The sequence below is a fragment of the Hippocampus bargibanti genome, linkage group LG02 (genome assembly GCF_051943395.1).
Source record: "Hippocampus bargibanti isolate YZ-2025 linkage group LG02, ASM5194339v1, whole genome shotgun sequence".
In the NCBI taxonomy this organism is placed as follows: domain Eukaryota; kingdom Metazoa; phylum Chordata; class Actinopteri; order Syngnathiformes; family Syngnathidae; genus Hippocampus; species Hippocampus bargibanti.
In genome coordinates, this window is record NC_142735.1 from 22,548,420 (window position 1) to 22,575,304 (window position 26,885).

Below are 26,885 nucleotides of genomic sequence, written 5' to 3' on the forward strand. Positions count from 1 at the left end.
TAAGTACCAAAAATATTTGATTCGTCCTTAATCACCAGATGTTGACTTAGAAGTGTCGTGATGTTTGTGATCAATTAATTCAATATTATGTATTTACATTTGGCGGGCACTAGGACCAGGCATCTCACCCAACAGGTGCACGGGAGGGGGCGGGTTTATGTCACATATATTTCATTGCATTTTCTGTTTGAGTTAGATCCACTTGTTAGCCGTTGGAATAAACACTTCTCCACATTCAGTCGTGTGTGCTCTTTCCTCAACGGCTACATTTTATTTTTGTCAATTGCAAATGTTATTTAGTATTTTCAGTCAAAATATTTAACTACTGTGTCTTCTAGAAATCACAAGCACATACGCCTTCTTGTGTGCTACTGCTTTTTTCAGCAGGATAAGCCAAAGCTTACAAAGCGATACATGTAAACGCTCCCTTAATAGTAATAAAGTATAACAGAAAAATGCAGCGTCCAAAAGTCACACAATCATATGAATTGTTTACTCAATTTTTTTATGGAAAATATTACTGCATCCAATTCACTTTTTTTGCTGGAATATGAAAAGAAAAAGGCATAAACAAAAAAAGGCCAGAACATTCGAAACACTGGAACACATTTCACTCTGATGTGGGACACATTACTGACTGCGGTCGCAAGTGATACGGAGTTAAGGATGTTAAGGCTTGAACACTTGTCATTTATCAGCATTGGACTCAGAATTTGGCGGCTTGTCATGCATTAGTCACGACTTGCAACTGATGGCACAGTGAATGCTAACCACAAGCCATAAATCATGTTGTGTCCTGGTTGGACAATAATGCTGTATTGCTTCAACTTGTACTGAACACTCAACAAAAATGATGTCATTACATTGCAGGCAACCAAAGGAATCCTCTCTTTGGGAAAACATGGCACTGAATTATTTTGTGTTATCAAATTAAAGACACAAACATGGCACTGTAAATATTTGCTTGCTGTTTTTCTTTTTTCATGACCTTTGATTTCAAATGTACTATTATTATATAAATATATATACCGCGACATATGTACGATTTTGACCAGTGGTGCAGACTCTGGAAGCTGCGATAAATGAGGGTCGACTGTACAAGTGGCTGAAGGGTGTACAAATGTAATTAGGCAATTCAAGACAGCAAAGCGTGAAACATGACAATGTGAGCTAGTGGCTTATAAGCAGCCAAGTGGGTGACGGCACCCCCGGCAGGACAAAGTAGTTCCACCACCAGGGCTTCTCCACTCTCTGCGGGCGACTTTCGTTCACATCCGTTATCTGGGTGTAGCGTTCGTACTGGTTGTTGGGGTCAAAGCGTTGGTAGGCGGCGACTGCCGCCGCCTCCTCCTCCAGCTGGTCGGGCTCCAGCGCCACCTTCTCCAGGATAAAATCAACCCGTCCAGCGGAGTGCATCATGGGAGGCAGATGGATTTTCTTGGCGGATCGACCGTAACCAGGCGCAGAGGCCGACACAATGTGAATGCCCGGGCTCAGGAGGCGCCAGTATTCTCCGTTTTCAGCTTTTTCAGGAGAGAAAGTGGCAAAATCAATATGAATTGTGTCAATTTAAAAAAAAAAATCTACTTTTTTTTAAAATCTACACTTCCGCCCCCCCCCTCTTTTTTTAAACAGACTCAAAGTCGGCAATATATATTTGTTTATTGATTAGAACCGTTATTTAGCTAGCTAAGCGAAGTGAGAACAGATTCTCATTTGAAATGCTAACCTGGCTACAGGCAGCAGAAATACAAAATAAAAGCAAACTATACAGTTACCGTATTTTACGGTGTAAAAGGCCCACCTCCAATGAATGGTGTATTGTCATGGTGTATTTCCATATATAAGGTGCACGTTCAATGAATGAAAATCCAAATCAATTTAATGAATGAAAATCCAAATCTTCTTCATTTCCTTTCGGTTTTTCCCTTCAAGGGGTCCCCACAGCAAATCAGTGTCCTCCATCTTCAGAGGTTTTCCAAATATAATATATAAATACATAAAAGTTTTCCAAATATAAGGTACATTATAAGGTGCTACAGAAGAGGTTGTTACACACTACTTCTACAGAGGAGAGGGAAATGGATTCGGTGGCTGCTGACACTACTTGTGAGACCTCTTGTGGCTATATATTATTTAATATATAAGGCGCACCTGCGTATAAGGCGCAGGGTAATTTTTTTTGAAGAAAATCAAGGCTTTATACACCGGAAAATACGGTCTATTTATTATATAGCATATAATCAGTAAAAGGTTCATAACAGTTGAAAACATTTACATTTATGTACATGGAGAATATGATGCAGTCACTTTTTAAATTTTGGGATGAATGAGATGTGTTTCATTATTTGTTTGGAGAGCATTGCAGAATTTGAAAAGAATATTGGCCAAAGATAGAACGAAGAGGTACGTATGTTTTAAAGCTAAAAATGAACATGTGTATTTGTCTACAAGTGACAAGGGGACCATTTAATGGAGAACAACAATCAACAATTAAATATACATGAACTATTTAAACAAAAACAGGAGGTTTCCCATGTACCGTATTTTCCGGTGTATAAGGCGCACTGGAGGAGAAAGCGCACCTTCAATGAATGATTTTTTTCTCTAAATATAATATAGAAATATCTAAAGGTTTTCCAAATATAAGGTACACTACATTCTAAGGCGCTACAGTAGAGGCTGGGGTTACGCATGACTTCTACAGGAGCAAATGGAGTCGGTGACTGCTGACAGTAGTTGCGAGACTGGCTCAATATTACTTCACATATAAGGCACACCTACGTATAAGGCGCAGGGTCATCTTTTGATGAAAATCAAGGCTTTTGGCTGCGTCTTATACACTGAAAAATACAGTATTTAAAAAAAACTAACAACTGGCAAACACGTAGTACCTGTGATGATGTCATGACGTATTCCTCGCACTGACACCCTTGCACCTTTGATTCCATTTCCCTCTGCATCTCTTACAATCCCTTTGATACCACGATGGACCTGAGGAAGATTGGATGATCATTTTATTTTCCAATCACCCAAAGAGGAACGTCAGAAAAGCAAAGATAGCTTACTGATTCTATAAACGACAACATAGCCTCCTGGTTTTCATGCCAACTGATAAACAAATCCTCGTCTGGTGGAAATTTCTCGCATCCCAACTCCACGGTCACCTCGAAGCAGTTGGTGTGAAGGTAGTTGAAATCTTGCATGCCTGAACCATCAGACAAAAAAGATATAAAAAAAGATGATGAACCCAGAGAAGCTCAGTAAGGAGAACTTTGATCATATGGCTCCCTCAAGTGGTCGAGGTACCGTCACACCTCCTGTGTTGCTGGCCCACTGCGCTCCGTTCACGGTTCCTCTGTGACTGTGGGAGTGAGCTGAGCCACAGCGAGCGTTTCCGGTGTACATACTTTCATGTGTGCTGGCGTAGCTTCTGGACAGAAACTTAAAGACCTGAAAAACATAATTTTTAATACAAAAAGGAATATATGATCTATCATCTGGCCTCTCTTGTCATTGGTGAGCCATTGGACTTGCTGACCTTGTCATCCGGCGTAGGGGAGAACAGATTCAGATCCGACGGGTGCTTGGAGCGATCGTACGGGTAGGACACCACTAGATCACCTCCGTGGAAGTTCGCGGAGAGCACAAACGGGATGGACCGGATCCATTTCATCACAGCGTACGTTTCGGGCGCCACCTTGGCCAAATTCCCAAGCAGGAAAAAGAGCAGGTTGAGTCCATGGGAGTCAGGTAAGCGTGCTGTATAGGTTGAGGTTGTTTCTTACCTTGCCAAACCAGTAATGGTCAGGAATTGGGACGTGGTCAGTACGGTAGCCTTTTTGGCGGCGGCGGTTGTAAACGATGGAAGTCAAATCGGGAAAGTTTTTGTTGAGGTCGATGTTTTGAGCGTTGTTCCTGCCCACATTGGTCGAACTATAGCTGCGTCCCTGGAAAACAAACACAAAACACTAACTGTAGTGTAAAAGTTCAAATCAAAAGACCACCATTGCTGATCAATAGTGATGGGAAAACGAAGCTTAAGGAAGCACTTGTGATATTTTTTTTACTTCTCCAATACTGTGTTCTTGGTTTAAATATACTGTATATGTATCGGGAACCTATGGCTCACGAGCCATATATGGCTCTTTTGATGATTGCATCTGGCTCGCCGATAAAACTAAATACATATTCTCACTTTTTCGCTGTTCATTTCCTGTTTGGGCGGCAGTTGGCGGAGAGCACAATTTTGAATGGATGGTACTGACCTATGGCCGTTGATGTCGTAAACACCCACTTACAAATAAGCTTGACGAGTAAAAAAAACATTGTGGAGAGAAAAAGTTCTGCCGTGATTCTAATTTGCAATGAAACAATACCATGAATGAAACAGTTGAATATCAGTGGCACTTTGACAAGCCCCATGCTAACGTTAGCATCAATATACTTCTGTGAGAGACAGCAGAAAGCAAGCGTGCAAGCTAATGAGCAGTGTGCAGGCTAGCTCGCAGTAGCTTCGCCAATGCACCCGGCAAGTTGACTTTCCTTCCGATCGTTTGGCTGGGTTTTTTTTACCAATCACGAGGACCGGAAAACTATTCATATTAATGGTGAGTATTATCACAAAGTTATTTTAAATAATATACAGTAAAGTCTCGTTATATCGAGATTCAAGGGAGTCCGAAAAAATATCGATATAACCGGGACTATCGATATATCCGACCCTGTTTGCATGTAATTTTCTCCGTGCGTGCATAGAAATAGTATCGATATAACCGGGACTATCGATATATCCAATATCGATATAACGAGACTTTACTGTATTCTGACATTTTGTTGAAATCGTGCATGTGTGCGTGCGTGCATGCGTATGTGTGTGTGTGTATGTGTGTGTATGGCTCTCACTGAAAAACATTTTTATATATGTTACTTTTATGGCTCTCTTAGTCAAAAAGGTTCCCGACCCCTGCTGTATATGAAGGTCAGTGCAAAGGAAATGTCTTAAAAATCCACCAAAAACAAGGGTTTCATGAAGCTTCACTTGCCCATCACTTTTGATCAACATTAAAGGACAACCGACGTCTGCAGACAAGTTGTGTCCATAATTTGTAAAATGGCTTCAAATTACTTCTACTGAGCGTATTTTACAAAGATTCCACCGCATATAGCTATATTTTACGTTTTAAGACTCGCGCTGAATATTCCGAAAGTCTTGTTTTTGAGTTGGTGACGAGTCAGTACGTGACGTCACTGAAAGAACGCCCCTGACCGAAAAAGGGACACATTGTAGCCGTTCTTCCATCACGTCAATGCATTTTGCTGTGCTTGTTTGGTCTGAAAATGTCATGTTGCACCAAAATGAGCCAGAAGAGGGCGACGAAGCTCCATATAAGGAGTTTATTAGTCTGTGGAAACGGGCTGATTAATTCCTCCCAGGGAGCTTGGTCGCCATTTTCTGCCTCTTTTCTGGGACGCTACATTGCAGTCCAGATGCCTCAAAATGACACGGAAGGACTTCTTTAATCAATTCGAAACATGTATGCTTTCCTCTTCAGAACTATTTGAATCATATTCATAACTGGATGTGTAACAAGAAAGCATATTCTCCGAATCTGAAGCCATTGTTTTGATTCTCCAGCAATGCAAGACGTCTTGGCGTGACATCACGAACTGGGGGCGGGACTTTCTGAAAATGCCCAATTCGCAGCTCAATTTTTTTGCAGATTTTGGACACTTTAAGTCATTTTTATTGGTGCTTTGCATTTGAATAAAAATATCATACTGGGTGTTTTGGGTATTTTAGATGCTATAAAACGTTTTTCTGGAGTCAGTTAAGAAACAAAAAAGTGACATCGGTTTTCCTTTAAAATATTCCATTCCTTTAACAGCACTCACCATTTCTTCATCGTCATCATCAGCACCACTGTTCCTGTCGTGTTGGTTGGAAAGCGCCACCTCAAAGCCGTCGGGGTTCATGGATGGCAGGATGTGAATGCGCGTGGTGTTGACCAGGGTGCGCACGCGCTCGTTCCCAAGGCGGTACTCAGAACACAGGTACTGCGCCAGATAGACCAACATCTGGCGACCCACCACTTCGTCCCCGTGCATGTTGGCGATGAATTTCATCTCCGGCTCCACTGTGGGAAAATACTTACTCAGAACCAGCAAATGGAAAGTGTATTTCAATTTTACGGGAGTTGCCAAGATAAAAAGGATAAAGCAAACTTCTGGACACAGCTTCATATCTGTTAACATGGGCTAATAGCTGCCCTTATAAATGATTACAGTTCCCGTATAAAAGTTATAGCATGTATTTGAAATAATTAAAAAAGTGCTAACACAAGCGAAAATGCAGTTTACCACACATGCGCACGTTACGCTTTTATCAATCCGACCGTATGCAGCGATAAAAAATAGATACAATTACTTTTGCTGATTTGCCGTGACAATAGATTTGAGCCAAAATGGTCTTTGTAAGATCGGTTCACAATTTTCTTCCCCCGTATAAAAGTTGTAGGACGCCGTACATTATTTGAAATGATAAAAAACTTATAAAATATGGGGAAAACTTAAAGTTGAGAGGTATGCAGCTTTCTTTGAATGATCAGGTATTATTTTGACAACAAGATTGTATCTCAGAAGACAGTGTACCCTGTTGTCCGATGCGCCTAATATCAAGTGCCTGTAACTGTCTTCAAATTTCCGATGGACTTGTTTCCTTGTTCATACGCTCTCATTTGCCATCTAGTGGCGATTATTAGCAGGGGCCACTTGTAAACAAAACAGGGTTCTGCCCTATCTGGGATGTGCATTCGACAACACAGACTCAAACAGACAACGACATTGGGATTTCTCCATAGCCATTATTAAACCAAGATACAAATAACGTAATACCAAAAGCATAGTGAGCAACTGACTAACTGAAGGAAGAAGGAGACAAGCAAAACTCAGCATATTGAGCCTTATGGATGTGAGACCAGGAGGTTTGGGTATCTTTTTGTCAAATCAAATGTGAATACCGTATTTTCCGGTGTACAAGTCACACCCAAAAGCTTTTATTTTCTACAAAAGATGACCCTGGGCCTTGTATGTGAAGTAATATTGAGCCACAACAGGTCTCCCAACTCCTGTCAACAGCCACCGACTCATTTTCCCCTTGTAGAAAAAGTAGTGCGTAACCCCAGCGTTGACCTTCTAATGTGGTGTGCCTTATATTTGGAAACTTTTAGACATTTATATATTATATTTTGAAAACTTTTTTCATTCATGTAAGGTGCACCTGATACTCCGGCGCACCTTGTAGTATATGGAAAAGGTTTGCAAATAAACCATTCCTTGGGGGTGCGCCTTATACGCCGGTGCGCCTTCTACACCGAAAAATACGATAACTTTAGAATTCTTGTTTTGTAATGCCATTTCTATTTCAATGTTGCATAGTTGCGAAGGCTCTATATAAAGCTGTTTTGTATCGTATTGTATTCCCTTTAGCATAGAACCATGTCGTGGATGTATGGCGCAACAAAAGCCAGTATTGTAGATTCTACACGCCTTATAATGTAGCGTGAGGTTTAAAAACAGGTCATTTATTGAAGGTGTGCCTTATAGTCGGGTAAATATGGGAAAGGAAAGTTTATTTAATTATACTAAAAGGAAAAGTCTACACATGTAAACAGTAAATCTAGATGTACCACAAGACTTAAAGAAAAAAATAGGAGTACCAAACTGGTGCTCACTCTAAAATTCTGTATTCAATACAACCCGCAGATAATCTACACATGTTTTACCACTTCATGACTTTTACGAGCTAAAACCTCAACAATCCTGGTGCCATATTGTCTGGAATAAGTTTGCCGGGAGGCCAGTTATTCAAAGAATGTTTACTGAGATCAACTATAGCTTTGAATTTTGTGACATGAAAAAAAGAACATCGCATTAAAATAAAAATCTACATTTCTACACATCACAGATGGATTCCAGTTTGGACAGGAGAGCACTTACGCAACTCGTGTTGTCCAGGGCTGTCGGAGAACTCGATGACCAGTAGCTCCTTGCCCTCTGTGCTGCGGCCGATGCTGTAGGTTCTGGCGATATCAGCGCATTCCTCCTCCGTGCGCTTCAAGATGCTGTTCAGCTGAGCGTTGGAGTGATACGTGTATTTAATTTTCAGCGCGGGTTCCACCGGTGGGACGTCCACAAACGAGTAGTCGTCGTCAACGTCCGGTTGCGCTGTCATGAAAGGAATAGAGTGACTGTTCACAACTGCAATCACGCAACTGGGCTACAAAATGTCTTTTTACCAGTTTATAATGAATACAGATTAGGGAAATTCTTCCTTAAATACTACCAAACAAAGTATACCCAAAAGAGTGGTACTTTTTTATGTTAAAACATTCTCATAACTATTGAAATGTATTATTATTATTATTATTATTATTATTATAGAACTTTGGTTTCAAAATACTGTACAGACACTCATGACGAACAACGATACATATGAACATTTTTGCGGGTATGTCAAAAATGTTTGGATAGAGATGCTGTAAATTGTATTGCGTGCCTTTTTCCGGGGGTCTCCACTGTGCCTCACGCAAACGCACGCACGCACAAAGACACATTGGAGGTTTCGAGTGCTGGATGTTTACGTGACGGACACCAACGCTGACCAATCAGTAATGCTGTGAGTGTTGCCAACGAGTTCAGGCCCCGCTCTGCCAAGCTCGCTTACGATTGGCTGCGTTGAAGATGTGGGCGGGAAGGAAATCCCTCTTCCCAGTTGACGCTCCAGGAGGACGCAATGCATAACAAAAAGTAATGGCTGCTGGTACGTAATTCAGTAATTATTTGCCAGCAGCTTCAGTAATGGCTTACTGAAGACCCAAGGATATATGTCGTCGTACTACAGTAGGTGTGAATTTATCTTATGTCTGTTAGACGCATTTATACTTCCCCATTCAGTGTTTACCTTAAATATACATTCCATAGAAAACATAGCACTGAAGCCACTTACGCACAAATTCACCTCACGAAACGACCACTCGGAATGTATCTCGTTCGTAAGGTGGGGAGCGTCTGTACAGCGAAAATGACTCACTTTCTTTGCTGCGACACTTTAGTACTGAAAAAAAAGTACTCACTCGTTTTTTTCCATGGACTTGGAATGTTTCTGAATACTGAGCTAGGGTCACATGACAGCAAAACAAAATGGGAATAAAATGCAAACAAACGTCCAATAATAACAGATGGAAGATGAGAAAGCGAGGCTGGGGAAATCTGGCATTCCGCTCGGACTTTCTTGGAGCCAGACAATGTGTGGGTGCCAGATGGGAACATTCCGCCACACCAAAAATGAATTGGAAGCATCCCGATTCCCTGAGCTCAAAAGCCCCCTTTTTTTCCTCAATCGTCTTCCAATTAGTGGACACACATTTAAATGTGAAACAGACATGCCAGGGAACCCATTTCATAAAATAAACAAGACTTCAAGAAAGACTTTTTTTGCGTTTGTATTTCTTTGACAATTAAATGACGACTTGAAATAGAAAACAACACATTGGCAAGCAAGACGGAAGATAATGTTTTCTTGTTTTGTTTTGTTATTTCATATTAAATCCAGAGCTGTGATTCAACTGTAGATGGACAGCAAATAAATACTCTTGTCTACAAATGTGATTTGCCTCGATGTAATCTGGCTCCGTCCCTGTTCCTGACAACTCTGTTTCTCTTCCTACGGACTCATCAGTGACATCTTTAGTTTTCTTTTCCAACTCTCTTTGACACAATGGTTGAAATGCATTTATTAAAAGTACCGTATTTTGCGGTGTATAATAAGGCGCACCGGAGTATAAGGTACACCCCCATTGAATGATGTATTTTCAAACCTTTTCCACATACAGGTACATGACTTCAATATGACTTCACATATAAGGCGCATCTGCGTATAAGGCGCAGGGTCATCTTTTGAAGGAAATCAAGGCTTTTGGGCGCGCTTTGTACACCGGAAAATACGGTAATGTCCTTCGTCCAAGTTATTGTTCCTGTATGATCACCGATCCTGTTAGAAATATGTCATTTTTTTCTAATAATAAAGAACATTCAGTGTCATAATCCTTTCAGACTTCAGATATTGTGTTGTTCCTGCACAAGCAGGGGATTTATTACTGACTAATGCAGACTATTCGAAACCCTAATTCTTTCTTTTTTTACAGCAATGTTCTTAAGTGGTGTTATTGTTAGTGACAGATAGTGGTTATGTTTTACTTAACTTAACCCGATCTGCGTACTTCCACCTACGCAATATCAATCGTCTTCGCCCGTCTCTCACTCCTCACACGACTGCTATTCTCGTTCATAGTCTTGTCACCTCCCGGATTGACTATTGCAATTCACTTCTCTTTGGTGTCCCTCAGAAACTTCTCCACAAACTTCAACTCGTCCAGAATTCTTCAGCCCAGATCATCACCAGAACCTCATCCTTTCACCACATCACCCCCGCGTCCTCCAGGAGCTCCACTGGCTCCCGATCAAATATAGAATCAACTTTAAAATTCTTCTTTATACATTCAAAGCTATCCATAACCTTGCCCCCCCATACCTATCTGACCTTCTTCAAATTTCCATTCCCTCTCGTTCCCTCAGATCCTCTTCCTCCCTCCACCTCTGTGTGCGCCCCCCTGCCCGTCTCAGCACGATGGGGGACAGAGCCTTCAGCCGCTCTGCCCCGAAACTCTGGAACTCACTTCCTCCCAACATTCGTAACATCGATTCTCTTCCCACCTCAAAACTCACCGATTTAAAATTGCATTTTCTGTGTAGCTCTCTCTGTTGTTTCTATTTATAGTTGTGGTTTATTTATTGTATTCTATTTCAGATTGTATTTTATTTATTATAGTACCTATGCTTGTCTTTCTGGTCCTGTTGTGCATGGCAACTGTCATTTTGCCCTATTCAATTCCATAATCCAATCACTGCTGATTTTGATGTAAACTTTTTGGGTTATCTCTAGTCCCTCACGGCTTTCCATTCCCGTTCCCGTTCCTGCAGGCAAGCGTGAATACTTGTGATGTACACTGTACAGTACATCAAAAGCAACCATGCAGTGATTGCGGCACTCACCATTGAGGTCGTGCAGGGGGTCATAGCATCCTTCCTCTTCAGCCACAAAAAAGCGATCACAATCCAGGAAGTAAGGCCAGGCCATCTGGATAGCCTCGAAGGCATGGACGCAGCGCTTGCGTGTCGCCTCGCAGACGTGCAGGCACGGCTTCAACACCTTGCCGGCCTCACAGCGTGGCGCCAGCACGGAGCAGCCGAGCATGCGTGCCTCCTGGTGGCACTCGCCTCCCAGCAGCGTATCCAGCACGCTCAGGAGGAGGTACTCCACACCGCTCTCAGCCTCCAGGCGGTTGTTGTGTCCCAGGATGTTGGGGTAGAGCGTGTGTGTGTACGCCATGTTGTCGCAATACGACAGCTGCATCTCCTCGCATTTGGCTGGAGTACAAAATCAAACGACAGCGATGGAAAAATCGGCAAACATTGTTTTAAGCGGAATTTAGTATAGTACACCACTGTAATGACTAACAGATCCCTGTAGGTGGCGGCATTTTGGCGGTCTGAATTTGAGATCAAAGATTAGCAGAGGGGGTTTGCTCTGTTACACTGATCATAAGAGGGCACAATTTGGGATGCAAGGTCACTATAGTTGACAGAAGTGACAGAAAATGTAAACTACCATTAAGCAATAAACAAAATTAATTAACAAAATTAAATAAAAAAAATAAGTTAAAAAGGAAAACTAACCAAAACTACAAAATAAGTGCCTAAAATAAAAAAGAAAATTAAAGCACACATGTCATTTTTTCATTGATATAATTAATATCATACCAGAGCTATTGGGGTTCATTTAAAATGTTCTTATTTGGTCATTACTTTACATCCGTGGCTAAATAGGAACCAACTTCAGTTGATGGAGAATTGTACCTAATTGTATGTCGTTAGACAATATTTTGTGATTTTTTTTAATCTCCCGGTTGACAAATACTCCATATATTGAAAAACTAAAAGTAAAAAAAGAAAGCAAAAATCTAAAATTAGTAATTAATATAATTATTTACATTAGAGTAGATTAGCCTTTTTAGTCTCACACAGGAGAAATTTACATTTCACAGCAGCAAAGTGAAGAGAGGAAGAAGGAAGGAAAAGAAGAAGTAGAAAAACAACAGTTGTATAACAGTTTGGTAAAACTGTTATATATTTATACATTATATTTGGAAAACTTGTAATTTATTTAAGGGGCGCCTCATACTCCAGTGCGCCTTATACTGTACAGTATATGGAAACGTTTGAAAATACACCATTCATTAGGGGTGCTTCCGGTGCACTTTATACACCGGAAAATACCATAAATAAATAAGACGAGCCAAACAGTGTAATGAAGCATTTTGAATATGATCCTGGTGCTGCAGGGAATGAGAATATGAACATTCCCTGCAGGCTTGAATATTTGAAATATGGGACACAGGCCAGATGGCTTTTTTTACTCCACATTCCATCAGTGTGACTTATTGTTTGGAAATACTGTATGTCTTGAAAGCTCCTCCTTGGAAGAGATTAACACTCACGTTTTTCTTCCACGATCGGCTTGCAGTGACCTGGAAGACATGGAGGCAGTCAGAATGCGTTCTTTTCTGTCAAATGTCAACTTTTTTTTATCAGTATGGTCTTTTTCATGAAAAGGTAAAACCACCATGTTGGTATGAAATTTTAAAATGTTAAATTCAAAGTTATCATTCATGACACTGTGGAGGATGAATATATTAGTTAAAATCCAATACTGTATATCCAATATGACTTTTTTCTCTGTGACATTCACAAATACCTATTTATAACGTTATTCACATAAAGACTTGATCAAAATGTTAATTTGCTTTTTAAAGTAACTGATTGTAATGATTCCAACTTTGGTTGTTTTCATAGTTCGATAAAAGAAAACCTATGTTGAAAAATCCTTTTGTTTTTAGGTTAAAATTTTGTTTTTGCATAATTTAACTGCAAATTGTTCAATCTTGACATACAAATGAATCTTAATCCTGGCAAGAAATACCACAATCCCTCCCCAAACATGACAAAATATGATATAATACAAACACTTCACCTTCCACAGCTGATTTTTTTTAAACTTTGTGGGCTGGAAATGGGGGAACTCTTCAAAATACAGAATACAAAGTAAGGTAGAAAATGACGCCAAAAACCCGGCCTAAAGTATAGTCCTCCGGTCCATCGTTGATTATTTATTGGACCTGGTGTAAGTTTTTGATTGTGCAAAACCTGGAAAAGTCTACTGGAAGGTCCGAGGAGGACGCCAGGAAACACAACCACGGTGCGTATTGACGCAACATGCAAGCGTCATGGAATGAGTGGTATGCGCTTCAAAATGACCAACCAAAACAAAACAAAACTTTACCTCGAATCTCGGAGTCACATCGTGGAGGTAAAGCCGTCACCAGCACGGCGCTGAGAATTTGCAGCGCAACGAGGATCATGATGCACATTTTCCACATTATGTGTTCAGCGATGTGGCAACAACGACACCCCCCACCCCCACTTCTAAGCCCCCTCCCACCCCCAAAGAAAATCTCCTTCGTGAAGCACGTCTTTATTCCAACCTCCACGGCCTTGATATCAAGTTACAAGCATATTTTTAAAGGCCACGTTAAAACTCACCAGCAACTAACGAGTTGGGAATTCCCAAGCCCTGTTATTGGCTGACTGACAGGTGATGCGCCGTAAAGTCAAAACACTGCCGTAACGTTTGAGTTTGGTCACCTGATGTCGAGTCAACCAATAGGAAGCATCTTTAGGTTTTTGCTGGAATTTTATGTTGTCATGATAAGAATAAGGAATCAAATTCTGTATATATACTTTTTGTTTTTGACTTTTGTTCTTATTTGGGTCGAGAAACCAGTGGTGAAATCTTGTACAACGTAAAATACAGTGAGACCTTGGTTTACGAACTTAATTGGTTCCCAGAAAGAAAAAGTGAGAGCAAAAAGTGTGTATCCCCCCAAAAAAAATTCCCATAGGAAACCATTAAAATGAGAATAATCTGTTCCCAGGTTTCCATAAAATATAATTTTCAACTAAATAAGCCTTAAAACTACAGACAACATACCTTATTCTATGTATAATAAATGTGCAATTGTATTGTAATGAAAGAAATACACTGCACTGTATAATAAAGTCATTTTCTTTACATTTGTGACGGTCATTGATGGCGTGATGGAATGGTGTTGGAGGTCGGAGGTCAGAGGGAATTGCTGTTTGGAAAGATAGTCACATTCCATAAGGACTGTAATTAAAGAAATAAACTGTACTGTAAAATAACGTCATTTTATTTACCTTTGTAATGGTCATTGATGACTTGATGCAATGGTGTTGGAGGTCGGAGGTCAGAGGGAATTGCTGTTTGGAAAGAGAGGCACATTACATGAGGACTGTAATTAAAGAAATAAACTGTACTATAAATAAAGTTTTATTTTCCTTTTTGATGGTCGTTAATGGCTTATGGAAGGAGAGTCACCTTTCATTAGGACTTTTTGTAATTCAAACTATGGTGTGGCTTCTCCGCTTTGCTTCTTTGGAGACTCATTATTTTTGCTGATTTAAGAACCTCTTAATTGACACCTGTTGCTTTCTGACTTGTAAGGTCTTACGAAACAGAGGCATCACATTATCGTTCATCATGTTGATGACTCTCATAGACACAATCCGAATAGCTGCTTTCGTTAATCCACATTAACAGAAGTGCCCGAGACCGTTGCTTTGACAGCACGGAAACACCTTTTACAACAGACACATCTTTGATGGCTTCTCTGTTGCGGAGAATGGTAGCAATGGTTGACTTAGCATAGCCGTACTGGGCCACTAAATCACAGAAACGCACACCTCGTTTGTGTTTTTCAATTATCTCCTTCTTCTCCTCGACAGTGATTCTGTTTTGTGTCTTCTTCGGCTGAACACAAGCCTGTGGTGCGGTCTTTTTCGGTCCCATAATAGCAAAATTATCTGTAAATTGTCACGAGCGAGTTGACAGCTGGGCGGGGCCTCCGCTCCCGACGTCCGCCAGCTGCTGTCAATTCCCTCATCACAGACATGTGGACATTTAAACCAGACGCTGGCACTCACCCAGCGTCGGAAGATACAACGCCTCGCGCCTTGAACTGCTATCGGTACGAGAGTTTGCTTCGCCCGAGGTATTTATTAGCCGCGATCGCGTCAGTCTGCTACTCTCGAGATCGTGTGCTGTTTTGCACACTCGTGTGCCTTTTTATTTCTCCCCGAGCTAGCGAGGCTGGACGGATCGCCCCCACCCACTCCCTCGCTGTGCTCTGTTTTTGTCACTTTCTGTTCACACGTTTTTTCCGGGTCCGCGTTATCTCGGACCCGCGCTTTTTGTTAATAAATCCTCTGCCAGCACCAACGTCTCTGCCGCCTGCTTAGTGATCCTCCCCATACATTAACGTTACGACGTGTCAGCTGCCACTGTCACCCTCGGAACGTGACACAAATAGCTCTTTAGAGGCGATCAACGTATGAATTTAGAGAGAGGGTGTGTGGAAAGGTGCGCCAGCTGGAGCGCTGTTCGGTCGTGTGCTTCCGCCGAAGATCCGAAGATCACTCCGCCAGATCCGAAGATCACTCCGCCAGCCGTGGTGGGTGTGTATCGCGAAAAGTAGTGCGTATTCCAAGGTTTAATTTTCATAAATTGGACGTTCGTAAACCGAAAAGTTCGTAAGGTAAGGTGTTCGTAAGCCGAGGTCTCACTGTAATCTGTTTACTCAACTGTGTACAGTTGCTCTGTAGATTGCATTGTTCATTTTAGAGGATAAAAAATGTATGTCCATGTATACTTTAATATTGTCTGTCTACATATGTTTCCAACGGGTTGTTTTCAAATTTCTGGAGAGTTCCATCGTACATTTGACAATAAAGCTGTACTTCACTTGACAATGTTCCCCATTATGTGTCAGCAGTTAGCCAGCAGCATTTATGGCAATTTTTTTTTTTTTTGCTTTATATCAATGGTGGACCGGCAGGGACTGTAAAGCCTTCTCTACTGGCCTAAAACCATCATGGCTGGTGAGGCACTGACGTCATCACAGTCAGATTTACAAACATATAAACTCTACGGAGTAGCTTATTCACACCATTTGATTGGCAACAGTTTACGTGTTTTGGTGAAAATTTCATGTCAGCATTCTTGATATAAACTGTAAAAAAAGAATTTAAAAAAACGTTATTATCGTGTTCCCTTTACTTATAAATGAAGTCCATGTGCCGCTCCTTAAGAAGACAGGCATGATACCTTCTTTGTAGAAGCCTTCCTTATCTTTCTTCAGTTTTAAAAGTCACTATTTCTTTCAATTTAGATATGTAATCCTCCATTCTGAAAATAAGGCCAAGCAACACGAAAAAAATGAGTGGATGGTTGCACTTGCTAACTGTTTACTATAGCTTGCTGTCATAATTCTATTTTTCTGCAGCGGAGGAGTCGCAAGAAGAATCTCTGGAATCTCTCCTGCCCCCTGTCATGAGGCAGGAGAACTGTGTGCCTCACCTATGCACACAGTTTTGATAAAAATAAAATAAAATAAACACTGTAGTACAGTGTTTATAATGTAAAGTGACTGTTCATTATATAAACATGCTAAGACTGTAAAGTGACCTTGAGAGTTTTGAAAGGCACTTGTAAATGAAATGTATTATTATTATTATTATTATTAGTGTAGAAATTTAGTTCATATACTAAAAGTGTTTGAACACTATTATAGCGATATGCAGAGGGACAGCAATGCGGTCTCACTGCAGAGCAAGCCAGCACAGTTAGCATAGTCATTGCGCAATCCACGGTGAGGCTCAGCCGGCTGCTGCCTCACCGCTTGTCTCGACTTAGTATTTGAACGGTGAATGTGAAAATTCAGCGATTTTGAAACAAAAAAAATCCAAAAATGGTGGTTAAAAAGAAAATAACTTTAATGTACAAATCACGAAATAAATATAACTGTTTAATTTATTTTTTCATTTGATATTTCCATGATGGCAGGTGAGGCACCTGCCTCCCCTGACTGCACGTCACTGATTATATTTTGTCCACGAATTTTTATTAAATAATTCCAAATTGTCTTTCAGCTTCCTTTCATTGCATTTCCCTGGTTGCGCTGCTTCCGGATGTGTGTTTTCGTATTCAAGCATTTAACCAATCACATTTCAGCCCTCATTTGTTACTGGGGTCAGAAATCTACCAGGATGCCTTTGCAGTCAGTTCTACGGGCCCTGTCACATCAAATAAGTGTCAATAATCAGAATCAGAAAACCTTTATTCGTCCCACAATGTGGGAAGTTGGCAAATGTTGTTTAACCAATTTTAAGTTGGCGACACCAAGTCCTTCTCGCAGGCTTTATTTCCTGGCTAACGGTACCCTCTTGGACTTGTAGTAAATCACACCACACATTTTATGAGTCGCAGCTATAGCTGCAGTAAAGGTTGTATAGTCATAAAATAGTTATTAAATGTTGGATTGATTCAGAGCAGCACTACTGAAGGCCTAGGACTGAAATGCATGACTCGCCACTGCTTAAGTACATATGTTTAAGTATAGAAGGGGTTCTTTTGACAGCAAGCAGTTATTGGAATCACTATGACTTAAAGTGATGTGTGGTTATCAAAAACTACAAACTTGGCACTCCTCCGCACACGATGCAATAGTGTAGTAAACCTAAATACATATATACATGTATATAAATTGTCATGTTGGCCAGAATTATGCTGTATATCAAGCGCTTAATGTTGATCCCCAGCGGCAGTCCATGTCAACAAAATGATGTCATATGACGTCACATATAGCGATTGAAATACATACTGTAATGTTTTCGGATTTTTAAGTAATATATTAACAGTAGTAAGTAAAACAAAGAAAGAAGACAAAAGAAAACTATAATTATGTATTTTTTTTTCAATGGTGACATTTATCTGAACACAAGCATTTTGTCAGGTTTTCAATTTCAAAATTTCAAAACAAATGAAACTACAAAGCAATGAGATCCTTTCTATACCTCCTGGGGGCGTGGTGTCCTCAAGACAGTGGGCGTGGTCAGGTATCATTGATTGACAGCTGGGACGCTTAAAGCCCCAGGAGCGAAGCTGAGCTCACTAAGTACGTGGGACGTCCCAGGAGTGACCGCCAGCCCCCTAAATCACAGCCGCAAAGGTAAATACAAAGAATTGAATTCCGTTTGACTTGTTAAAAGAAAATAAGATATCAGGGCGTCCCTAAATTCTGGACGCAATTGACAGTAATATAGAATCAACTTCTCATTTTTGCAAATTAAGTTATTTTGTTAATATTGCAAATGAATAAAATCTTGAAAATGTAATTGATCAAAATCTGAATTTTTGTATTCACCTTTTAAGAATATTTGGTGGATTTTTTGGTCAAGACTATTTCTATATCATTCAAAACAGACTGAACACGTGTGCATTGTACAAGGTGGCACATACATTCTTGATCAGTAAAAGTCATTGAAATCAACAAAAAATGTAACCTTTTATTTGTTTGTTCTGCTTAATCTCTGGTTGTGTGATGGCATGTGACAGTTGGAGTTTAATGGGGACAACAAACACACAAACACACGCACGTACACACACACACAGTGGCCAATTGGGATTAAAAATCACTGTTTCATTTGAGATTAATCCCCCAACCCACACCCTCCCTCCGCAAACTACGTTTGCACTTCTATTATTGTGAGGGCAACATGGTGGTCACCCACCACTGAACAATTGAAAGCCCCATTGGCCTATTCTTATAATAGCTCAGCAGTGATGGAACATTGTGATTTCCTTGCCATGTTGTGGAAGTGATCATTTGGAAACTCTTGGTGGTGTTTCTCTCACAGACAACGGACAGACGGCGACTGTTCCATTGCTGGGGGTCCTTAAAAGGAGTTTCTTAGAGTTGGGAATTCATTGAATGTCCCGGAACATTGTGGGTGGGTCCTGTCCGTTTTCCTGTTTACACGTGCCCACTGCTGATCTCTTGTTGCTGTCTAGGACAATTTAGTAGAGAGGCAGTGTGAGTTTTTTTGTCCACAATGATGAAGTGTCGCGTGTGCCTTGATCTATAAAGAGGCAATTTACAAGAATTTTGAGATAAAAGCCGTAGTTAAACATTTTTTTTGATTAGAAGAGAAGACTGGCAGTTTACCGTCAAATGTAAAAACCAATAGGCCAATAACCAATTTACGAACGAGATAAGTTCCGTTTGTCAGGTGAATTTGTTCGTAAGTTGATTCAGTGCTATGTTTTGTATGGAATGTATGTTTATGGCTTGTACAGGTAGGATTAAAGTTGATATAAGTACGTTTAAGGCTTGTATAAGTAACGTGTCTTGGTTTGTACTGAAAAATAAACATTTAATAAAATATATGCTTGATAAAGATATTTACATGTACAACTGGAGAGAATACTACATATGTTACTACAAATACGTTTGTATGTATTGTTGTTTCCTAATGCAAATGTTCGGAAGTAGGAGAGCGTCTGTATTTTCTATCCTTGAAAAACAAGAATACTGCAATCTGAAAGTCTTTCCGTGGCCGTATTTTAGAAATGCCCAAGACACACACACCACAAGGAGCGGCATAGTGTCCATTGAATTGAGGGCAAAATTGTAGCTGAATCACCCCATCAAAGATCAGTTGGTTGGTGTCATGTATTGTACGTGCACACTCATACATATCCTGACTATTTAGCGGTTGATCTGGACTGCGAGAAATGGCAGGATCACCGCCTTGACCCTGCAACATACCTTTTCCATCCGATCAAAAGTAAGAATGATGGCCTCGGCCGTGGCCGGCAATGACCGCAGGAAGTCGTTGACGTTGCGAGGAGTGGACCCAGAGACGTGCATGATTGTGTTTAAGAATCACTGGGCACAGGTAAGCGTGACGTAACAAATAGTCTCAGGGTCCGATAATGGCATCTCCAATTCACCGGGGTTCCTTGGTTTCTAGGTAGTGAAGATCTTAGAGAAACATGAGCCGGGGCGCGGCGGCATCAGCGCGCTGAGTTTCCTCTCGGGTCACACTGGAAGCGGCGGCGCCCGCCTCGGATCCATTCCGGCCGATGAGGCCAGTGCTGTCCAAAACTACGTGGAACACATGTTATTCCTGCTCATGCAGGAGGAGGCAGGACAAGGTGAGAGCCAAAGCAACCCAGCTTTGAATAATTAACAAATTGTGAACAATCATGTTCATTTTTAAGGTGGGCAGATTTAACATTTAAATGTCTACATTTATGTTTGACTATCTGGAATCGTCAATCTTAGAAATGTTTTTCTGACTCAACGAGATTACGTTTTGGTTGGCTGGAAATTGAGACTGGTCAAAATGAAGTCAAAGGCAGTCTCTTGGATACCAAGTTAAAGTCAATTCTTTCCAAATTTTTATGACTCCAAACTCATCTGAAAACCGACATGCTCCAATCCTAATCCTCAGGAGGTGCAATGGGTCCCATTTTGGAGTTTGTGGTTCTGGAGGGTGTAATGGAGCGCCTATTCCTGTGGAGTTTGAGGCGACAGTTCACAGAGGACATGAAACTGGAGCAGCTCAGGATGTACCAGATGCTCTTGACCCAGGCCCACCAACCCCTCTTCCACCACAAGCCACTTCTACGGCCGCTCATGACACTGCTGGCCTCTTGTGGCGGCGCTGGCACAGGTACGATATCTAACGTCGTTTCAGTAGAATCGGCCCCTCGGTTGACCGCCTTCACTTTTTATTAGACACAGGCGGCTGCGTAGAAGCTGAGCTTGTCCTCCTGTTGAACCAGCTCTGCGCAGCTCTGGTGAAGGACCCCTCAGTCTTGGAATTGTTCTTCCACACCAGCGAGGATCAGGGGGCCGCCAACTTTCTGCTCTTCTCCCTGCTTATCCCGTACACACACAGGTTCTTGAACACACGCAAGCTGAGTAAAAAACATTTCAAGCAGTCCACACTAAAAGTCACCTTCATCTCCCCCAGGCAAGGTCCGGTTGGCCAGCAGGCCCGGGAAGCTCTTCTGCTCATCATGTCGCTTTCGGCATCAGAGCCTCGCGTGGCGCAGCATATTGCCCAGAACACGTACTTCTGCCCTGTAAGTCAGTCCTCCCTGCCCCATGTACAAGAATAATAATAATAATAATAAGAAGAAGAAGAAGAAGAATAAGAAGAAGAAGAAGAAGAAGAAGAAGAAGAAGAAGAAGAAGAAGAAGAAGAAGAAGAAGAAGAAGAATACATTTCATTTTAAGCGCCTTTCAATGCTCTCAAGGACCCTTTACAGTCACAGACAAACATAGGTACTATAATAAATTAAATACAATCACAAAATAGAATATAATACTTAAAATTACAATTATAAATAGAAACAAGAGAAAGAGCTACAGAAAATGCAATTTTAAATAGGTGGCTTTTGAAATGGGATTTGAAGGTGGGAAGGGAATCGATGTTACGAATGTTTGGAGGAAGTGAGTTCCAGAGTTTGGGGGCAGAGCAGCTGAAAGCTCTGTCCCCCATCGTGCTGAGACGGGCAGGAAGGGCACACAGAGGTGGAGGGAGGAAGAGGATCTGAAGAAACGAGAGGGAATAGAAATTTGAAGAAGGTATGGGGGGCAAGGTTATGGTTAGCTTTTAATGTATAAAGAAGAATTGTACACAAACATATTCAATATGTGCAAACAACACCGCCACAACTCCTCAAAACTGTGTACGGCAAATTCTCATTTGATCAATTACTGTGATTCCACCGCCACGCATGATGTAAGAACGAAACAAGCTCAAAGTCATATGATCACTGTTACCTTTGAGTGTGATTTTTGTCATGATCCACATTCTTGTATAAAAACAGAAAAAAACTAAAATGCATAGTGGTTCACGAGTGTTAGCATGCCTTCAGATTTATAGCCATGTGACCATGCTGACCTCAATCTTCTTGTGGAGAGATTAGTAATTCACCACGAGATTGGCCGGCAGTCCAAAGCGGGATTAGCAAATCTGAATGGAACAGCATTGCCACCACTCGCGCTGACCATATTTTGATCTGGGCTTGAATCTGTGGCCTGACCTTCTTTCCAGAGGCAAAAGAATCAGAACTGAAATTGTCCCCCCTGTTTCTTTTCCACATAATTCACTCTTGAATTTTGGTTCAGGTGCTTGGTTTTGTTTTGTGACCCATGTTCAGTTTAACAAATCTGAAACCTGTAACAAAATTACAGTTTGCCTCCATTTTTAATAACATTAATTTGCGAGTCATTTAGCAGCGAACGTCATAAATGTCAAACTGTGTACTGGTGCAGGTTCTGGCCACAGGTCTTTCTGGTCTCTACTCCTCTCTGCCAGCTAGGTTGCAGGTTTACAGTGAAGACTGGCACTGTCTCGACCATCCAGACTGGCAGCAGGTAACAACTGTACACAGAGCTTGCGTATTGGCATTATTGCATATAAACAAATAATAATAAAAATAATAACAACATTTGATTTATAAGCGCCTTTCAAAATGATGCCAAAGTGCTGACATTTTGACAGGTTCCGGCTCTTGTCCACTTCCTGCACTCACTGGGCTTCTGCAGTGCCGTCACCACCGTAATGCGACAAACTTCACACAAACTATTCTAGACAACAACATTGTTCTTAAATCTAACCTCCCCACAGGTAACTCATCCTTCCATCTGCTCCCAGCTACTGAGTTACATCCACCATGGGTTCTTGGTGCCTGTGCTGGCCCCTGCCCTGCATAAGGTATACACAAACCTTGATAATTCCAAGACGTAAATGTTTTTAAAATCTTTGCGTCTGTGTACAGCTGACTGTGGAGGAAGTCATGACAACGACAGCCTATCTGGACTTGTTCTTGCGCTCTATCACCGGGCCTGCCCTCCTGCAGACCTTCCTGTCCTTCATACTGCTGCATACTCACGACAACGTGCATATCCTGGACACGCTGGTCAGCAGAGTCAACACACCTTTTCAGGTAACGCACCTGACATGCCACTGAAAGCAGATACAAATCAAAGACATCATCTTGTTTTGGTTGCTCTCAGCTAGGCACGGTGTCGCTGTCTCTATTCAGGACGCTCATCAGTCTGTTTTGCGAGGATGTCATGCTGCAACTCGTTTTCAGGTGAGATCAATGGTTAAAAAACAGTAAGATTATTAGAAGGGCCCTTTAGGAAAAATGTTCCTGTGTAAGGTGCCTGGGATCCTGGCTTTTAAAGAATGTAATCTCCTGAAGTAGGGAGATTACAGTACAGATCACTTGATTAGCTGAGTGTCGTGTGTCCTCAGGTTCTTAATTGCTTGCACCCACCTGAGCAGGAAGCAGTGGTCCTCGTTAAAGCACAAGTCCTGGTGCTCCACGAGTGCCGCCTCCTTCCTGCTCCTCATGCCCTCTTGGTGTCCCGTCCACCTGCCGAACAGCAATGGAGCTTCAGAGCACATCCATTGGCGCAAAGGAGCAGGTGATGCATTGTTTAATGACCGTGTGGTGTTTGTGAGTTCCAACACATATTTTAACTTGGCTCTGTGGTGGTCAGATGTGTCAGTGGCTGAAAGCATTGGTTATTGGCGAGGCTCCGACTTCCTAATGGATGTCAACTACCTCCATTACCTTTCAGATGCCCGGCAAGCCATCGGAGCGTCAAAAAGGTCAGTGGATCCTCTTGATAGCAAAGATAGAAAATGATGGCTTGAGCACCATCTGGTGGCATCCTTGTACCAACAAATTTAAGCATGTGGATATGGGATGTGCTTAATTTCGGCAATGAGTCAAAAAGGCAAAGCATCTTGTGAGACATGCCGTCATACAAATGATTGTAACTTGTCTAACTAACAACTTTGTGGTTTCTCTCAGGGCATGTCGGCACTGGTCTGCGCCTTATGACGGACAGAATCCACCGCCTGTCCATAACCAACCGGGCACAGTGGATGCATCAAATGAGGATGTCATGGAACAACAACCAAAGAGCGACACTGTTGGTGCCTCCCCAACCTCTTGCTCCATCAATGTTGTCTCCAAGAGTAACCAGGAAGGAAGAACCGGCTCTGCTCTAGATCTTGAGTGGGATGACCTTTTTGCGGATGAGGATCTATCATCTTTATCTGGTGGCTCTTTTGCATCACTACCACCCTTACCCCCTCGCCACATCCAAGAGATGCAACGCAGCGCCATCAAGCTGGTGCACGGCGCTTATGTGGAAGAGGGTGAATTTGAGAAGGATGTTCTGGTCTACGATCTGGTTGCCCAAAAAGATTCCACTGCCGCTATTTTGGAACCAATCATGGTAGCTAATCGAGGACCTCGTGGAAACGGTGTCTCCTCTGTGACAACAGGAAAGACAATACATGAAACTGTTAACTGCATTATGTCATCACGTACGATGAGTGAGGAAAGAGAAATGGAGGAAGTACCTCGTGAGGATCATGGAAGCCAATCGAGGCAAAGTGTGGGCATGAGTGATCACGTTACTGACATTTTTAATATACACTGCATCCCAGATGCACAAAATAACACTTCACTCCACAGCCATCCAATAATGACAAAAATAGACTCCACATGTCACAACAAATTTCCAAGTGACAACGGCAATTTACTGGCCCAGTACCATGAGCTGTTGCGCTCATTAGGGGCAGAGCCGGAGTGCAACAGCATATTGGATGACATCTCAAACTTCAGGAGGCGTATTCAAGAACTGAAGCAAAGACTGGTAGAGGAAGATTGTGAAGATGAAAAGGAAACGGTTGAGGAGCTCATGGAGGAGGAGGAAGAAGAAAATGGAGCAAGGCAGAGTGTTCCATTTACAGGTGGGTTCACAGATCATGAAAGAACACAAACTTCCAGGTGGAAAATAGTCAATATCTATCTGCAGGGCCATCTAGGTCTATAAGAGCCACACCACAATCATTGTACACAACCAGGTCACCCAAGTGTTCTCACCCACATTGGTCAATTCACAATTTTTCCCGCTTTTCATTTCATTGAACTAACGTTCTCGCCGAAGTCACATTATTGGATTATTGCAGGAAACCTCATGGACAAATCTTGCTCTCACCCACACTAACCTCACTTGATGCCACAGGGCCTTTCATCAGTGTCCTTCTATCCCGCCTGGAGAATCTACTGGAGAACTCTATCGCCGTAAACCTGCTGGTGACAGGCATCCTCGCTCAGCTAGCGTCGTATCCGCAACCGCTGCTGACAGCATTCCTGCTTGGCACAGAAACACACCAACAAGCTGGTGTGTGTACACTGCACCAGGTAACACGCACTCACACATACCTGATTCTGACCCGGTTTGCGAGTTTTTTGAAATATAAGTCATAGTTTGGCCGATCATTTAGTTTGACTTGCGAGCAAAAGCTTGAGATATCAATTCTGTATGGTGGCAATTAATCCAACTCATCAAAAAAATGCACGCCAACCTATACACCTACAATGTAACAATACTCACAGGCATACCAAAACAACTAAGATTAGTGCAGTATGTTTTTGGAATATGTGAGGAAAGCCGAAATCAACCCCTGCACCTCTGCACTGTGAGGCTGACGTGCTAACCATTTGAACACTGTTCCCCCCATTGTACTGTACTTCAGATCGGTTTCATAGATGAGGATTTCAATTCAACTGACTTAAATTCAATATGTACCCATCGTGGCTGGCTTTTTTTGAAAGGTGGACCCCCACAAATTATGGATAGCAGACCCCTTTGGTAACCAGTGACATAGGATTCCATCTGATATTTTTGTATTTGCGTAGGTGCTGTTGTCACTTCACAGCCAAATTGAGCGCTGTATCCAAGATCGACCAGAGTACTCCAACTTGGTCCTACAGGCATGGAGGTTCTTGTTGGCTAAGGACCATGACAGCAAGGTCCATGGTTAGTGAGCATGATACTAAACCTTGATTACATAATGGTATGCATTGAGGCCCAACACATCTGATATGTTCCAGAGAGCCTCGAGTCTCGCGGCACGGAAGATCCAGATCGCCTTCTTCCCAATGGTTCTGTGAGAAACTTTCTAGCAACCCCTCACCATGGCCTCCAGCGTCCCTGTCCTACGATCCCACCTCAAGACAAAAGCAGAGTGTTCGCCATTGTCCTATATGCAGAATTCCTGAAGGAGCTGGCTGCTATTGCCCTGGAGCATAGCATCACATCGGAGTGGACCACAGAGGAGTAGAGGAGGCAGGCCTCATCCCGGAAACAAATTCCTTGTGTGTTCTACATACTTGGCAATAAAGATGATTCTGATTCTGATTCTGATTCTGAAAAATGTTGTGTATTTATATGACCTGGAAACCCTTGAATTTTTGGACTGTGCAGAAAAACGTGAAAAGTACTATATTAATGTTGCCTATAAGTGCAGACTATTCTTTTCATTGTGGTTTTGTGAAATGTATGTTTTTCCACCGTTCATCCAATTAAAACTGTGATGTTGAAAATTGAAAATAGTTGCTTGAAATCAGGTCTTGAGAGAATGATAAAAGAAAAAGAGATACTCCAGTGGAGCAGAGAAGAGAGGAAGGCATGACGGAAAAGATTTTGTTAAAACTACCAAGGGTTTCAACCCACCATCAACTCATTTGCTTCAGTTTGTAGGGCAATGGGGGGTTAAGGGGATGGGACCCAAGAATTTGCTCTCTCCAGCCACTTCATCAATCTCTTCAATGAGGGAATTCCAAAGTGTTCCTAGGTCAGCATCTATCCAGCATCTCCTGGGTCATCATATGGACCTCCTCCCAGTGGTACATGTCCAGAACGTCTCACAAGGGAGGAAACAGATGCCTGAACCACTTCATC

At 41.9% G+C, this 26,885-nt stretch overlaps 2 protein-coding genes across 8 annotated transcripts; one reads left to right on the forward strand and one right to left on the reverse strand.

The window, feature by feature from the left end:
• Positions 1 to 479: 479 nt before the first annotated feature.
• LOC148902046 (carboxypeptidase Z-like) lies at positions 480 to 13,590 on the reverse strand. Its single transcript, XM_088990233.1, has 11 exons — positions 13,460 to 13,590; positions 12,618 to 12,647; positions 11,113 to 11,487; positions 7,999 to 8,226; positions 5,896 to 6,137; positions 3,789 to 3,950; positions 3,542 to 3,700; positions 3,318 to 3,453; positions 3,069 to 3,208; positions 2,895 to 2,994; positions 480 to 1,523 (listed from the first exon to the last, which is right to left on the reverse strand). Exons 1-11 carry the CDS (start codon positions 13,554 to 13,556, stop codon positions 1,171 to 1,173), a joined length of 2,022 nt encoding a protein of 673 aa, XP_088846359.1. The 5' UTR covers positions 13,557 to 13,590; the 3' UTR covers positions 480 to 1,170.
• Positions 13,591 to 18,196: 4,606 nt separating this feature from the next.
• Positions 18,197 to 26,505, forward strand: LOC148902047 (FHF complex subunit HOOK-interacting protein 1A-like). 7 transcript variants are annotated; one of them, XM_088990239.1, is made up of 18 exons: positions 18,204 to 18,263; positions 18,952 to 19,044; positions 19,807 to 19,992; positions 20,068 to 20,251; positions 20,551 to 20,772; positions 20,838 to 21,000; positions 21,076 to 21,187; positions 22,386 to 22,487; positions 22,615 to 22,671; positions 22,741 to 22,827; positions 22,892 to 23,059; positions 23,130 to 23,209; positions 23,374 to 23,546; positions 23,622 to 23,733; positions 23,939 to 24,888; positions 25,164 to 25,342; positions 25,841 to 25,961; positions 26,036 to 26,505. In XM_088990239.1, the coding sequence occupies exons 3-18, from the start codon at positions 19,888 to 19,890 to the stop codon at positions 26,263 to 26,265; spliced, it is 3,045 nt and encodes a 1,014-aa protein (XP_088846365.1). In that variant the 5' UTR covers positions 18,204 to 18,263; positions 18,952 to 19,044; positions 19,807 to 19,887; the 3' UTR covers positions 26,266 to 26,505. The 7 variants fall into 7 exon arrangements, with proteins under 7 accessions (XP_088846364.1, XP_088846365.1, XP_088846362.1 ...); XM_088990236.1 differs by having other exon boundaries at positions 18,212 to 18,263; positions 19,883 to 19,992; XM_088990243.1 differs by having other exon boundaries at positions 18,212 to 18,263; positions 19,883 to 19,992; positions 23,703 to 23,733.
• Positions 26,506 to 26,885: the final 380 nt, after the last annotated feature.

Excerpts from the sequence above, each read along its gene's own strand:
- LOC148902046 (XM_088990233.1), bottom strand. The coding sequence starts at position 13,556 with ATGTGGAAAATGTGCATCATGATCCTCGTTGCGCTGCAAATTCTCAGC. Across the intron at positions 6,138-7,998 it reads CCCTGGACAACACGAGTTGC|TGGAGCCGGAGATGAAATTC; the intron begins GTAAGTGCTCTC and ends ATTTTCCCACAG. Across the intron at positions 3,454-3,541 it reads CCCCTACGCCGGATGACAAG|GTCTTTAAGTTTCTGTCCAG; the intron begins GTCAGCAAGTCC and ends TATGTTTTTCAG.
- LOC148902047 (XM_088990236.1), top strand. Across the intron at positions 22,672-22,740 it reads TCTGCAGTGCCGTCACCACC|GTAACTCATCCTTCCATCTG; the intron begins GTAATGCGACAA and ends ACCTCCCCACAG. Across the intron at positions 22,828-22,891 it reads TGGCCCCTGCCCTGCATAAG|CTGACTGTGGAGGAAGTCAT; the intron begins GTATACACAAAC and ends GTCTGTGTACAG.